The 16,655-nt window shown below is 40.5% G+C and overlaps 1 protein-coding gene across 3 annotated transcripts; it reads right to left on the minus strand.

Annotated features, from left to right (window-relative positions):
• Nucleotides 1-796: 796 nt before the first annotated feature.
• On the minus strand, nt 797-16,505 carry NFU1 (NFU1 iron-sulfur cluster scaffold). Of its 3 annotated transcripts, XM_069801189.1 has the most exons (9): nt 16,383-16,444; nt 16,070-16,159; nt 14,148-14,254; nt 10,678-10,813; nt 8,057-8,123; nt 7,092-7,206; nt 5,834-5,897; nt 3,349-3,523; nt 797-2,568 (listed from the first exon to the last, which is right to left on the minus strand). In XM_069801189.1, the coding sequence occupies exons 1-9, from the start codon at nt 16,427-16,429 to the stop codon at nt 2,521-2,523; spliced, it is 849 nt and encodes a 282-aa protein (XP_069657290.1). In that variant the 5' UTR covers nt 16,430-16,444; the 3' UTR covers nt 797-2,520. The 3 variants fall into 3 exon arrangements, with proteins under 3 accessions (XP_069657290.1, XP_069657292.1, XP_069657293.1); XM_069801191.1 differs by lacking the exon at nt 16,070-16,159 and having other exon boundaries at nt 16,383-16,505; XM_069801192.1 differs by lacking the exons at nt 10,678-10,813; nt 16,070-16,159; nt 16,383-16,444.
• Between the last annotated feature and the right edge of the window lie 150 nt (nt 16,506-16,655).

The following is a 16,655-nucleotide window of genomic DNA, read 5'->3' on the forward strand; positions in this document are numbered from 1 at the left end:
CACCCCCTAACTGAAGAGCCCTCTTTAAAAAAAGAACTGCAAGAACATCACATTACATACCATAGTGCCACAGAGGACGCTGGCCACCTCATCAACTCCCAAGCTAAACGTTGGAACAGTCATTACTATATTCCTGTTTGCCTCAGTGTCTGTGAATGGGAAAGGTTTTTTGGGTGAGCAGAGGAGACGGGACACCTCTCACTAACAGGGATTCTTTCCATGAACTAAGCTGTTCCAGACAGACCTTGAAAGGTTCACGCAGAAACTCCTAATGATTTGGGCCGACGATTTTACCACGTTGGGCTATCATAGTATTAGAGTTTATGGTTATTGTCAATGCTGCAAAAACAGTTGGGTTTTGTTTTGTTCCCCCAGTGAGAACTGGCACTGAACCCCCTCCCTCTGCTTTTGTTTATCCAGAGCTGGAGAGCCCCCTCCCCATTGCCTTATGCTGTAGAAAGGCAACCACTGCCCTAAAGAGCTTACTTTGTAGTGGGACAGAACAGATAAAAAAGGATGGGATGCGAGCGTTACACGCTTCTCTCTCCGTGACAGAGCTTGAGGAACTTGAAGACACACAGGATACATGCTGGACATGGAATCTCTTCAGTCTCGAGATCACAAGATGCTTAATCTTCAGCCTCAGTACACGCAGGCTTAATTTGGTCCTATTCGTACAAATCAAAACCCCATTAAAAACAAGACTGGAAATACAAAGACAGACAGCAGCAGAACTGGATTCTTACTGTACCTGGAAGAGATCAGTACTGCTCAATTGAAGAATAAAGACCACATCTTTAAGAGGCACCTTTTATTTAACACACAAAACAGCTACTCTGCTGTTTAAGTTTTGGCTTATATAGTACATTAAATTGACAAATTAGGCCTAAAAAGCTCTATTTTTGAGAAACCAGAAACATTACTCGCCATTCTATGGTTTGCTGACAAAGAAGAACATGGCGATAACGTTTGCACAAGCTCTCTTTTGGATAGTCTGAGCCTACCTCGAGGGGAATTTTGTCATCAGTACACTTGTAAGATCAGGCACCGCGTACTTCGTAACAGGGTAAAGAAAACATGATAATTTCAAACCAATTTCCAAATCCTGAGTGGGTAATTTAAATGACTGTAGGTTATTACTCTCCATGAAAGCTGAAGAAATATTTTGCGAAAATATTTATTTTCAAATTTCTAACAAGTAATACAAAGTTTATGGCTACCATATGCTGATCTGCATGCTATATAAAAGATTCTCCACTGACTTAATTGATCCTGTTTAGGGACTCAGTGGAATTACACTGGCGAGGAGTGGAAGAGGGGAACATACCGGAGGCTGTCAAATCCTTGCACGCAGGGAATATGATTATAACCGTAAGCCAAATAATGACCACAAACTCGGCTCAATTATGGCAGCACAAAGAAGAAATAGTATTTCCATTAGCAAAGCCATCTGCTAAAGCTAGGCACCAGGAAGAAATTAAGTCCTACGTGGGCAAGTAAACAGAAGTACTTGCGAAGCCTGATTTACGTATTTCAATTTCAGACTAATAAATATTTCTCTTCCCATAGTCTTTAAAACTGGAACGTGTTCTGCTCTGCCACGTCTTCCCTCACTCAGCCAGGGCAGCCAAGTTATAATGCTGTGCCCTTTGGCACTGCAGAAGGAGCAAACAGGATATGGCATAGGTAAACACGTTAATTTTCTTTGCTACCCTACGAATGTAATTTATGCCCTTAAGCACTGCACATTCATCTTGATGTTGGAGTATTACGTTGAGAAATCATCTTTCGCAAGTTTAAACAGACCGCTAACGGTGGCTGAACAATTTTACTTCTAAATAAGCTAATTAGTCTCTCTACTTACTAAAGCTGATAAGGATCATCTTCTAACATTTATTTTAAAAGATACAATTTTTATAACAAACAACTCACGTTTTTTCTTTCTGTTGCTATTGTTTGCACAGTGGTAGTGAGCAAGTAGGTAACTTTCCACAAGTGATGGCAATATTACATCCTCTAAAAGGAACAGCTGAAGTTATAGGTTATTTTTCACACAAAAAAATTGATATGAATCAAAAGCTTTTTAACAAGACTTGATAAATTAACATTCCCAAATTTCCCAGCTATAGAGCAAGGGCAGATAGTCCTGCAAGCCCCATAAGGAGGTTTGGGGGAATAAACATTTAATATTTCTATTGCACAAAAAACAGTCAAGAAACTTTACTTCTGCCTTCTGGGTTTTTTTTCCACTCTTAAATTTTTTGTACAAAAGAACAATGGAGAGATGCACCACCATTTTTAAAGCCCACCATTTCCTTCTTAAGAAATAGTACAAAGTAAAGCAAAAGGAGTCTTTTTTGAATGCAGGGCATTTAATAAATTAGTGGACAAACTGCTTAAACTGATGATACATTTTCACAGATACAAGTGCAACTATTTTTCTGAAAAGAAAGGCAAATTTGGTTGTTCCTCAGCACAAAGATAGTTTACATACACCAAGAGGCCATAGATGATGCTAGCTCAGGTAGAATTTGCTTCTTTCTCCAGGTCATCATCATCGTCAACAACCTGAAAGTAAATCCACAAGTAGCTTAGGTAAACACATTAAACTCTCAGTCCCATAGGACTGCATAGAGAATTTATTACATTAAATCCTTGCTGGACCCAAGAAGAACAGCAGTTATTCTACACCGCTGAATGACAATGGTCACATGAGGGAGGTAAGAAAAACCTGCAATCAAAAATGCCAGGAGGTAACGTGGCCGAAATAATAGGAGCTGGTGAAGTTATTACAAAGGCCACTAGAACAATCACTACAGCATATCAGATTTTCAATAAGAAAGCAAAAGAATCTGCATTTTAGGGGACAAAAGCTTGTCCCTTATTATCACACAAAGTCACCAAAGCACAAAGGTAACAATCACTGGCAAACACAGCATGTCCAATCCTGGGCTCCTCAGTAGAGGAGGGACGTGGACATACTGGAGAGAGTCCAACGAGGGATCACCTCCTTCAACCTGCTGGCAACACTCTCCTTAATACAGCCTGGGAGATCGTCAGCCACCTTCGCCGTAAAGGCACATCACTGGCTCAAGTTCAACTTGGCATCCACCAGGACCCCAGGTCCTTTTCTGCAAAGCTGCTTTCCAGCCAGGCAGTCTCCAGCACATTTTGGCGCAAGGGGGTTGTACAGGACTCTGCAGAGTTCTGTATCTTTTGCTAAAATACAGCTTCTGACTTGGAAAAACTGCATCTATACATCCTGTACTTTTGCTTAAATTGCCAGCCTGTCCATGCTGGAAAGGAACAAAGACCTTCTTTGCCATTTAAAAGAAAACACCAACCCACCTGTTCCACGCCTTCTACTTCAGGGATGTAGAACTGGAGCATGTTCTGTATCCCATTCTTCAAGGTGATGATGGAACTGGGACAGCTGGTGCATGAACCCTGCAACTTCAGCTGCACAATCCCATCCTCAAAGCCTTTATAAATAACATCACCACCATCTTCTTGCACTGTCGGCCTGATGGAACACGATACTCAATTTAAAGCAAGTATAGCTGAAATATGTTTCCTTCCAGAAATCTTTAGTAAAGCTCAAATTTAATACACACAAAGAACTGTCAAGACAGTAACTAAAGCCCTCTTTCTCTACAACCACCTGGTCCAAATTTCCAACCCCTCATACTTTGCTGGACTCTCTCACATTGACGGCTACTGTTTTTCCGTAGGAAAATTAAGCAAAACATATTTGCAATGGATGCAGCAGCATACGAAGGAATCGCTGAAATTCTAGGGGCGAGGGTAAGCACCTCAGAGTAGAGCTTGAGTCAGCCTGCAAAGGCATACTGGTTTGCCTTGAGGCCCTCCCCACATGTAACAATAATTGCCTCAGTTATGTGCCAAATATAACAGGTGTGTGTCCTACTATATGATGCATGTGCATCTGTTACCTGACTAGGGACAGTGATAAGAAGTCCTTAAGTGCTTCCATAAATAAATACGCAGTTCACCATAGTTTACACAAGACAGAAAAAAGCTCCAAATATAAAAGCTTAATCCTGCTAATGGGGGAAGAAACCAGCATCTGATAAGATCCTCGTACTATTAGCATTTCTGCAGCCTGGTCCCCTTTTGCAAGCAACAAATGCCCAGCATTGTAACTGTATCCCCATAGCAACATTTTTCCAGACCAAGCTAAAACCATCAAGTTACTCTAACAGAAGCTCTTTATACTGACTTCCAAAATAACTCTCTGAGAACTACACTCCTAAGAGAATAATCTATGAATCTGACACATTCATTAACAGCTCACCATAGCAAATTATCTCCATTCCAGAAAGCCAAAGAACATGACTAAAAATCCCATTTTTCTTCTTTGAAATTAACTTTTTTGACACACTACAAGATCTTTCAGATCTACATTCCCTCCATCCTGCACCTTCTGACAACTTCTCTGCACATATTTTTGATCGACTAAACAATAAATGCTCTGTATGTACCACTGGTTTATATATAGCTTCTGTAAACTACCCTGCTATAAAATGAAGTAATATACACTACTGCTAATATTCTCATCAATGGCTTCTTGATCCACTGAGGGGCAGAGGGGGAAGGAAATGAATGACAGAAATAGGTGGGGAAAACCAGAAAATTGGGTAGAAATTCTGCAACTGTTACAAAAGGCCACTGGGAAATCAAGGACTAACACACCAGAGGGAGCTTCAATGACCACAAACCCAGCAAGAGCAGGGCCTCCTTAATATTAGTTTCTATCGTGGCTTTGTACAACAGTGTAACTGGGTTACACGTTTCAACACTTAGTACATATGCTTGGGAAAAATGTTCCAGCTTATTTCTGCTTTTCTCCTTCTTTCCTTTCAGGAAAATTAACCAGTACCATGCGTCAGCTGTGAGATAACCAAAATGGTATTTTTAAATATCACTTTTAAAATGCAGCATCTAAAAAAAAAAAAAAAAAAAAGAAATAAAAAAGCCAAAGTTTGTCATAGCTTCTGGAAAAATTAAACTGAATTCCATGATTTTGACCCACACACACATTTCTGGTTCCTGCAATCTGCAAGCTGGGGAAGATGCTGCCATTGGATATCACAGCTTCAGAAACACATCAGACATTTTCCCCTGCATCTAAAATGTCAAGTTGCTTATTCCTTTCAGTTCACTTTGGAAGGCAATTAACAAGCATAAAAATATACTTCAGGTGAACAACACGATCCGTAGCCACTCTTGAGACTTCATTAGTTACCACCAGTTTCTAAATTCAAGCTGTGTCAAAATACCGATAAAATTGCAACAGAATGCAAGGACAAAATCCATTGAAGCCTAGACAGCAAGGGAAACCCACGAGTAAATTTTCCTTTGGTGTATAACAGAAGAGTACAAACTACTTTGGAATACTTGGAAGAGAAGGACAAGTACAAATACAACAGAGACGAATACAACAAGGGAAAAAAAGAGTTACCGTAAAGGCAAAGATTGTGTTGTTTTCCCTGTTTAAAAATAGCCAGGTTAAGCCCAATGGACCTGTTTAAATGCATTATGGAGGAGGGTAAGACTAATACACTGATCTAAAAATCACTCAGCAATACGGACTCCGTTCAGCACATAGTTTGCTTAAACAGGAAAACTTGGTGGAAAGTCTTCAATTAGAGGAAACAGCATTCTCAGCTCTGGCCAATTTTGCACTTCAAACCCCCACACTAGATATGGAATCACGAAATCGCACATACTGAAAGAAAAACGCACTGTTCCCCAAATAAACTCAAAACCCAAGACTAACTCACTCCACCTAGCAGTAATGTTCCCAGCCTACCTTATTCTTGTATCCAGAAGTTCTTTAATCATCAGTACAACTTCATCATCTTCTTCTGATGCAGCTTGGGAAAAGAAAAATGTGCACATCAGAACTTGGAGAGAATTCCGATTATTAACACTGTATATCCATAATGGCAGAATGAAATAGCATAAAAACATTGCTGAGATGACTGAAACCAAAAGGCAGAAGTCTTAATTCAGAGTATCTTTTTCTGCATTATCCTTGTTTACGTCCCAGGCTTTTGCCAACAAAAACCAGTACTGGATCAGAGTTGTTCTCAACAGGCAAAGGCCTTAACAGACAATAGTAATGCCACCTTTTAAAGGAAGCAACAACTAACATTCAATAAGGATGCATGAAAGGAAGCAAGAACTAACATTCAATAAGGATGCATGGGTTAAGGCAGGGTCCTCAGAAGGAAAGTTTTAGCAATTTAAAAAATTCAGCAGGAGAAGAATTATAAACATGTCGGAGTTTAGCAGCTCTGGATGCAATTTTAAGCTCAGTGTTAGTCCCGCAGAAGCATTTTTAAAGACAACTTTTTCAAATAAAACGAAGTCTATGTTAATATTGAAATTAAATCCAGACGTAACAGAGCAGAGAGGAATTCAACAGTCATCATCTTCCTTAAAACACTGGAAAAATTGTTTAAGTCTGTAAGTTGCAAATGAGAAAATTAAAGGCAAAATACTGCCCTTGAGTTAAATTATAAGTTAGTCTCAGTTACTTTCTGTTACAGTTTGGAAAAGACTTCTTACTATATCTTGTTCATTTAAGACCATAAACCTATCATTAAGACATGGACATTAACCCTGAGCACTCTTTTTTGATTTAAGGATGGAAATAACACCCTTTGTAGGTGCCCATACAAACAGGATATGCAGCAACACCCCATAGCTTTCTAAAGACAGCCTTGGTTCTTGCAAAAATATTTCACACACACAAAGTATAACAGAATATGGTCCACGCTGCCAAAACACATAGTTCAGCACAGCTCCTGTGAAGATCTACTCTTCATATTACAGCAGATGAGAACAAAGCTTTATATTCATGGGTAAGCATCTCTTTTAGACAGTGCAGCACTGCTTCTGCTAGAACATGCACATTCTACAAATTCTCTCCTGTGTTGGTTTTAGCAGTTTTCACTTTAAATTCTCCTGCATGCTTTTCTGAGGGCCAAGTGGAGGCTCTTCTGTATGTCAAAAAACTAAACTCAAGGGCAGATACTGGCGTCTTCCTGAGGAGTTTGATTTACCTGTATCTGTCCTAGGTGCCTCGTCAGTAACTACAGGTAGGCCAGAGGCAAAGAAATCCATTATAGTTGCATAAATATCTGGTTTCAGTAAATTCCAATCCAGGTCTTCACTCTCCTATGAGAATCAGAAGGGAGGGGAAAAAAAAAATGAAAACAGAGTATCTGCCTCCTAACAATAAGTTAGGCAGAGATTCTTATGTTAAAATTATCATAATGGCCTCTCACATGCGATGCATGAATTTTATTTCATAGTTTTGTCAAGTCCAGCTTTGCCAAAAAAGTTCAGTAAGACTCAATTTATAATAGTCAACAGAAAGGTTTCCTTGTTTGCAAGCCAAGTGCTATTAAAATATTACCTAAGAAGAGGTGAAAAAGACAGACTCCTAAATACATTATTTGACACATATTTTTACCAAGTTGTTTCAGAGACTCAAGATTCTTTGATTCCATTTAATTTCGAGCCAAATTATCATTCACTGAATTGCCCTCTGCTCTTCACACGTAAGAGCATAACTGCACAGTTACTACGCAACACCTTACCTCTGCTGACAAGCTCCACACCTTGGGTAAACACAACACTGCCTACAACACACTCCATCCTGGTCATACAATCATCTCCTTTGGAAGCATTCTCTGGATGTCATCTAGTCCTGCCTCCTGTTTGACGCAGAGCCAACTTCCACCTTGACCACATTGCACAGGGCCTCATCTAGCCCAACATCGACCACTTCTAAGATTAAAGAATCTACAGCTTCCCTGGACAACCTATTCCAGTGCTCACCCATGCATTGTGATTTTTTTTCTTTTATATTTAAGTCAATTTCCTTTATGCCACTTGTGAACATTGCCTCTGGTACTTTCGCTACGCGTGTCCAGGAGTCTGACTAGCTCTTCTGTATGGCCGTCTATTAGACAGCTGAGTCTCAGCTCATCTTTTAGTACATTTGAATCTCTGTTCTGCTCACCTTGGTGATTGTGATGAAGTCTGGTCCAAAGAAAATACTTTTAACTCCTTCAATTTTGAATAACTGCCTGTTAGGAAAACAAAAAAAATCAAAAAATGCACATACATTTCAGGCAAATGTCACAGAAATAAACATCTAGAATACACTTCTAGACAAAAATAAGCACTAAACCCAGAGCCATTACCAGGAACTTGGAGTTACTTCACCTACAGCTTAGTAAGAGCCAGGAGATCCTGCTGTGAAGCAGTGTACATCGTAAAACTGAACACATCTTACAGGACTTTTCCACAAGATGTGTGAAAGAGTTACTCTCTCTCCAGTTCTTCTTTGAGAGGCAAAATTATATTCTGTATATAAAAAGGTATTTGTTCAGCAACAAAACCAGTAGATATCTATTGTTTCAGGTAGGGCTAGTGCAAACACAAGGAATGTTCCTTAGATTAAAGCAAGTTATTTAAAGTAATTCAGCTCTATAAAAACTGCCTTCAACTCTGTTGCCAAATAAAAGGATTAGTGCCAAGCAGTCCACCAGGCTTTAACACACCAATTCACTTTGTGAGCAATCTTCAGTATTTTTAGTCATTTGCATGGCACATGAAAAATTTGAAGATTTAGTAAAGGCTCAAGATTCATAATAAATTGCTTGAGATGGCCCATACAGCACCAACAGCACCAAACAACCAGGTGGTAAATTAGCACACATTCAAAGCAAAACAAGAACTTAGATGATAGGAAAGAGCATGTTTTTGACAATATTTTAAGTATAAAAAGCAGAATGAGAATGTAAACACCAATTTCCACAAATGGTTAAATAAAACCCAACAAATTAATCTACAGAATAAATAAATGAATCTACTCCTGAAGAGTTTAAAAAAAAAAAAAATCATTAAAAGTAGGAAGCACCTGGCATTAAATAGAGCATAAGGCTCTGAGAGCATTTTTGTAATTAAGGCAGGGGGTAAGATATTCTCCTGAAAGACTGGAAAACATCAAAAATGCCATGAATGCAGGAACTGGAAATCTTATCATAAAGGTATGCATGATGAAAGGTGACAGAAGAGATTTCACAATACCTGTTTGAAAGAATTTCCACACATAAAACAGTTACACACGTACTGGGCTTTTATATCACTAAACCAACCAAACCATTAAACAATGGAATTATGCAAGTGCCCCAAATCATCCTAGATCTATTAAATAATTCTCCCCTCCGCTTTATGAAGCTTTTATGACTTCTTTGGAAAATGAATATTCCTTTTTAAAAGAAAAGAGTATTCCATTTACAAAAAACATAATCTGGGGTTTAACGATATACAGTAGACAATTTTTTACCATTAACCTGTACAACATGCACAATCAAGCTGTTTTGCCATGGTACATATTCTAGCACATATATCTTCTTTGATGAAAACGTCTACTTGCAGATGTATGACAACAAAAAGCCACTTTCTGACAGTCGATTTCATTCTGCAACCTGATGCACTTTGGCATAATCATATCTCACAGCTTCAGGATTCCGCTAACACGTTTTGATGTCCTCAAAAACCTTCCATGTTGTATTTATTACTTTAAGTCACAGAACTTTGCTTCTAACGATCCTGTTTGCTCTCCAACAACTCTGCAAGAGACCTTTGGAAATGTCAGAGCTGCATGTTTGATAACCCTGCAGTTCCTGGAGAGACTGTCACATGAAACAGCTTCTACTTTTGCATGTAATTCTTCCAATATGCACAAAGACATCTTAAACTGGGATCTCTGGAGGTAACCTACTGCAGCATTTCTAGATCTCACCCTCAAATTGAAGCCCTTCCACCCATGTAACGGCTAAAGTTTCTTTTCACATGCTAATGTGAAAGCAATGACAAACATGCAAAACGGATGCTTCCAAATATTCCCAGAGAGGCTTGTGATGGTGCTCCAAACCCCTTCTATACCAAGATGATACGAATTGATTATCCGCTCAGCAATTCTTACTCCAGATTATGCATTTTGGTATTGAAAGCTGCAACTCCCAAGACCTGTTACAGAGCCAGCCTGAAAGAGTGGACCAAAACTGGCCTTCCTTTGACTGAAACTTTACAAATCTTCTGTGAAAGAAAAATCCATTGGCTTTGAAGTTCAGGTTGGCACCAACATCTGCTAAAGCAAGCAAGCTACTACATTTAATTTGTAGTATTTGGGGACTATTTACTTCCTTATGCCATCTATTTCCCAATTCTGAAAAGTTGCATGCTTTCCAAGTAACTACTTGAATTAAGTGTATTCTGATGGGAATGATTTTGCAAAATCAGGCCCAGAGGTCCCGCCTGTGATGCAGCAACTGTTCAAGAATACTGGTTTATAATACCACTCAATCCAGTTGCATAAACTAGACAGTGATGCATTCTGCTGTGATATAGCTGTGGGGAGTACAGACACACAGAAAGACTACTTCAGTAATGACAATCTTCCCAGCTTTAATTTTATGCAGAAGTAAAGCAGCATTAAAAACTTAAACCCAACCAAGCTGCTCCTGAGTATAAGGAGGAACAGAATGACCAGAAGCTGTGCTTAAAACCATCAGTTGTAGACATGCAGCCCATACTGGCCCCCCAAACAAATTATGACACGTTTAGTAATACCTTGCTAAAGGTGAGCAAAATGCTGCAGCTGGTGTGGAAAACTCCATAGTCCTTGACTCCAGCACTTCCTTCCCTGGAATAAACTTCAAACTATTTGGATTTGGTGTGTCCTGAGTTTGAATAAACATGCCTCTTACTGGAAATTAAAAATAAAATTATGTAATCAAACCTAAGTAGCCTAAAAGAAAGACAAAGACCAGGGTGATGACTGTGCTATAGCAAACAGCAGCCTGTGCAGCAATGATACTTTAAAAACACAATGCAATGCGTTCCATGAAAGCCTCCAGACTGACACAAAGACTGATAAACCCAGGCATGTTATCTCGCAGGGAACAAGATGATAAATGGAACCTTGTTGTCCTGGTTTCGGCTGGGATAGAGTTAATTTTCTTCCTAGTAGCTGGTACAGCGTGGTTTGGATTTAGTATGAGAATAATGTTGGTAACACACTGATTTTTTTGGCTGTTGCTAAGTAGGGCTTATCCAAAGTTAATGATTTTTCAGTTTCCCGTGGTCTGCCAGCAAGCAGTGGTACAAGAAGCTGGGAGGGAGCATGGCCAGGACAGCTGACCCGAACTAGGCAAAGGGATATCCCATACCATAGAACACTGTGCTCAGTATACAAACTCTGGGGAGTTGGCTGGGAGGGGTGGATTGCTGCTCAGGCATTGGTCAGAGGGTGGTGAGCAATTGCATTGTGCATCACATGTCTTTTCTTGGGTCTAATTTCTGTCTTTTTGAATATATTCCTTTTCATTACAATTATTATTACTGGTTTTTGTTTTTTTTTAATTTTAGTTATTAAACTGTTCTTATCTCAACCCATGAGTTTTACTTCCCCCCCCCAATTCTCCTCCCCTTCCTCCTGGGAGGGGAGAGGAGTGAGCGAGTGGCTGTGTGGTGCTTAGCTGTCTTTGCTTCTTTTACTAATTTTCATTTACTAAAAAGCATGCTACTGCAACAGCATCAAACTGCATGACGCCAGTACCATCCTCGCCTTCTACTGAAGGCCAAGAGATCCAACCTTCATTTCTCTGTTGCATTTAGGTTTTTTATTTTATGATCTTCAAATGCTGTGAAGTCCCTTCTCCAGCATTATCACTTACTGTTCAAAGCATAATCAGTTTTACTAACCCTCTCGAAGATACACAATTTATAGGGGTTTTTATTTCATTTTTCAGCACTCTAAAAAAAGAAAAACAAGCATAGCAATAGTTACAGTGAACCGCGCCCTGCTTATATTTTTCAGAGTGAAAAATTACTGCAAACTGTCAGTTAACTTCCAGAAACTGAACTGACCAAACAATTAAAAATAACATTATTTACAATTCACTAGTAAAGATGTTTAAAAGATAAATTTTAAATGAAGTTCCTTTTGCAGCGCAGGTCTGTCTCACTAGAATAGTGTAAAAAAACTGATCTTGACTAAAATTTAATACTCTACATTTAACGGTGTGCATTTAATAGCTTATTTTCCTGTAGACATGTCCACACAGCATATGCCTGACGTCCCACTGAAGTTGAACATCAGCTAGGGACAGTCTCACATCTTCTAATTCTCTTTCTAGTTCTCCTTCTTCCTAACTCTTCCTGCACATCAAATAACAAAGTGATAAATGAACATTCAGGAAAGAAAAAAATGCATTTTAAAACCAAAAATCTCTAGGAACTAATATTTATAGATAAATTATACTTGAGAAACAAGCTCACATAACTTCAAAAAAAATGCAATAGAGGAATTTAAAGCAGCAAAAAGAGCTGACATTTTCATTTTCGTAAACTGCCATTTTGCTCATGACTCCCTAGTATTAGATGACAAATCACGCTATTTATATATTGCCAAATTGTTACTGCATGTGCCTGTCATGGTAACAATCCATTTGACTTGAACATACACAATGGGAAAGTACGCACAGGCTACGTTTTCTTTTCTATTTTTTTTTTAAAAGGAAAAAAAAGACTTAGCACAGAAGCATTTAGTTTCAACATGAAAAGAATAATCCTGACAGAGCAAGCAACTAGTCAGCTTTATCTATGGGTATGGAAGAACTACTCATCTTCCAGACACAGCTGGCATGCAAAAATCACATCCAGCGTAACAGTGTAGTTAACAAATAAGCAACAACGGGTATTTGGATGGTGTAAATGGAGTACTCTCCGCCCTTTTTTTGAAAGCAGTGAGTCACCAACAGCTATCGTACGTTGTTCATCTAGCATTCCTAACATCCTAAAACACAAATGGCTGTATCAGCTCTCAGAAAAGGTGTCCACATGGGTAGGCTCTGTATTTTAAAAGTGTCTTCTGCAGTTGAAGATCTGCAGATCTGAAGACCAGGTTTTCCAATCGTCAATCAACCTGGAGAGTTCTTTGCGCAGCTGTGAATAACTCATTTGGAATTTGTTATTCAGTCATTGGTAACGGGCTGTATTTATATCTAGCATCTATATCATTTCTTTCAAACCTCTGCGGAACACTGCGTATACCTGCTTGTTATTCTGTTCTGCCATCTGCTCAAGATACCAAAGAGAGGCTGACTTTAGTAGGACGCTTGCAGAAGCAGGTAAAATACTAAGTCTACTTATCAGAGTCTGCCTGTTGATTAGAACTGAAATACAAAAAATGGTGCTGGACCAGACAAGATTGGACTTCTCTGAAATCAAAATTAAAAAGAAACTTCTGCCTGAGCGACTCATTTAAATAAGATTTCCATTTGTGACTAATTCCATGCAACAGCACCTGCAGATTCTTTTTGCTACAGCATTGGAGAGCAGTTAAGTCCCTCAGGCAGGTATAAAAGCACAATGTTTTTCTGCGGTGCAAGTTTCACAGATTTTTTTTTTTTTTTAATTTTTTTTTTCTTTTCTGAGCATTACCATCCTACCAAAGAAAATGTTAGGTACAACAAGCTCAATCTTAAACATCATGTTGTCAGGGTAATACCAAGTTGCAGATAATATTAATGGAGAACATCATTAATGCACCATACATGGATGCATGTTCAAGAGGGGGAAAATTAAAAAAAGAAAATATTGCAGCTATAAAAATGAAAGGCTTTGCTTTCATCCTTGCTAGGTTCTATCTGGATGGCCAGCAATTTTATCTGGCAGAGCTCAGCAGCTGAAGCAGGACAGAAAGCAACACAGTCTTTCACAACAGATACATTTACACTAAGATGGAAATTAAATTAAGAAGTGCAGCAAAGCCCAAAAAATATTTTGCATTAACAGAGCCCCTTATAAGTCCTGGCAGCTGAATGATACAGAAAAAAACATGTATAATCAAGCACATTGTGAGCCATCCACATCATCTCCCCCGGCTCCAAATGTCCAAATGCACTAACACTTCATTAAAAACCACCTAGGAAATGTTATCACACTCAGATTTCAGAAAGAATAGTAGGCTTTCGTTATTACCACAAGACACAAAAACTCACAATGGACTCACCTATTCATTTTTAACTAGTATTTACCTGCATTATGCCATACAGCAGATGGAAGAAATGGTTTCTTTTGTGCAAGTTGGTGGAAAGACCGTTGAGTTGTCAAATTACGATCTTTTAACATCGTACGACAGAACCTAGAGAAAAATAATTTTACTAACAATTTCTAAATTGCAAGTTTACACTACTAAACTACAAGGTTACACAGAAAGAGCGTTTCACATGCTTCTAGCAACCCCAGAACTCAGCAAGCCACTCACCTGCCTTAAACCTCTCAGATAATGTAGCAAGCTCGCAGGCTAGATCACAAAACGTCTCTTACTTTTCTCCTCTTTTCAGTGCTCCCTCTCTCTCGTAACAAAGTAAGACATAACTCTCCAATTTTAGCCACCTGAAAAATTAACCTAGACTCCTTCACAGTCACTAAAGACAGGCAAATCACCTTACTTACCTATAACAGAAGAGGATAAATCACCCTAAGGAAGCCTTTTGTCTTCCTTTCAACAGTAGCAAGCACCTGGAAATCTACTTGGGCTAAATACCTAATTTTCAGAAGATTAAAGACAGCTGAGCTGAATCCAACCCCAAGCACCTGAGGCTAAATCAAGGCCAGAATTTACTCCTATACTCTGTGGGTTTAACTGGTCAAACATAAGGCTCTTCTGTAAGACTCTCAGAAGATATGAGACAGGCTAAAAAGGTAATGCAATAGCTACTCTTATACAAACAATTCTGCTAAGAAAAAAATACCAGGACAACATTTGGATAAAAGATAAAAACTCCACTAGCTACACATACCAAGCCATACCTCACCCCTGCCCATCTCTATGTATTTCTTCCCTTTGGGGAATAAAGAAGTTCAGTATATTCTCGCTCAAGTACTGTTCCAGAATTAAACCAGACCAGTTAAAAAGAGGCCCTGCTCCATACTGGCCACATAATTCACACTAGCAGTCAAAACAGGGGTGGTGTCATCTGCTCAGATGAAGCTAAAAAGGGGGAGAGCATGGGGGGGGAGAAAAAAATGTGAAGACAAAAAGCAAAAAGTAACAGGCCTCTTTCAAAAGCGTAAATACTTGCTTGCACATCTGATTTCTGTAAATGTATGCACAGCCAACAGCATCCGTGTATGTCAGAGCAAAGTGAAAAATCAGAAAATGTAACCAAAAGCCACCTTGTGTCACACATAGCACAGATAAATATTACATACAAAGGATTAATTATTATCTGGTTTCTCTTCTCCTCAGCAGGTAAACTAAATAAATTATATCTGCAGGGGCTGTTACTAACAGAGGAGGCTGCTTCTCTCAGGGAGTCGTAAAACAGAACACAAGCACTACACCTAGGCCCAGATTCCTCAAACACAGTTAACAGGAGTAAAGCTCTGTCTCATGAAATGGACCTCTCTGCTGTGAGTGAGGGAGACGTGAATACAGAAAAGGTCTAAATCACATTATTTGCTTACTTTTGTGATCTTGATAACAGGTACAAAGACCACAACAGGATGTGCGAGGAAGGTCCCCCAAGAGAAAAGTTCTCCTTTCTCACTTTAGCTTTGGGGAATAAACATTATAGTCCATTTTACAGTCCACAACACAGGGCAGGAGGGGTGCTCATCACTACGCAGTCCTTTGAATTTCCCCTTACTGCAGTCTTTAGCAACTGGGGGGTGGCGAGGGGGAGGAATTTCCCCTTATTGCTTGGCCCTAAGGATACAAACGTGGGAGAGTTAACTGCCCCTCATTGCATAATGCTGTGCACGTGAGGGGAGAGGGAATTACTCCTAGTTGCACCGTCCTGAGCACAGGTGGGGGGAATTACTCCTCGTTGCATGGTCCAGAGTACATGTGAGGGGAATCCCCCCTCATCACTCACACGGTGCGGAGGGGGGCGAGCAGTCCCTCAGGGGAAGGCCCTCAGCACCTACCAGTCGGGGGGAATTAACGCCTCGCCGTTGTAATGGGGTCGGGGGAAGAGCCAGCCTCTCGCCGCCCGTCTGTAACGACGAGTCGGAAGAAGTAACTTCACCCTCGTCCGCCCTGCTGCAGCGAGGAAGGAAAGGGGAAGACGGAGGAGAGGCCGGCGCGGTGCCGCTCACTGCGACATGGCCGTCGTCCCCCCCCCACGCACCACCACCCCCCAGGGGAAAAGGCGAGAGGGGACCCCTCCGGCAAAAAAAAAAAGAAAAAAAAAAAAAAAAAAAAGCCGGGCTCCCTCCTCCGGGCCGGGGCAACGAGAAGCCGAGGGAGCCCCGCGGTCACCTACCGGCCGCCCAACCCCGCAGCCGCGCCGAGCCACCGCGCGGCCGCCATCTTGGCGCTTCCTCAGGGCCGGCGGTCGCTGCCGCCACGCCCCCTTCTCCCGCCCCGCCCCTTTCTCCCGCCCCGCCCGCGGCGCGGCGGCCCCTGGCGGGAGAGGCGCGCGCCGGCCGCCTCGCAGGGCCGATCTGCTTTTCCCCCCCTGCACCCCCGCCCGGAGCAAGGCCTGGCCGCCCAGGGGACATCTCCTACAGCCGGCATGTTTGCTAAAAATATAGAA

The sequence above is a fragment of the Haliaeetus albicilla genome, chromosome 13 (assembly GCF_947461875.1).
Source record: "Haliaeetus albicilla chromosome 13, bHalAlb1.1, whole genome shotgun sequence".
NCBI lineage: Eukaryota > Metazoa > Chordata > Aves > Accipitriformes > Accipitridae > Haliaeetus > Haliaeetus albicilla.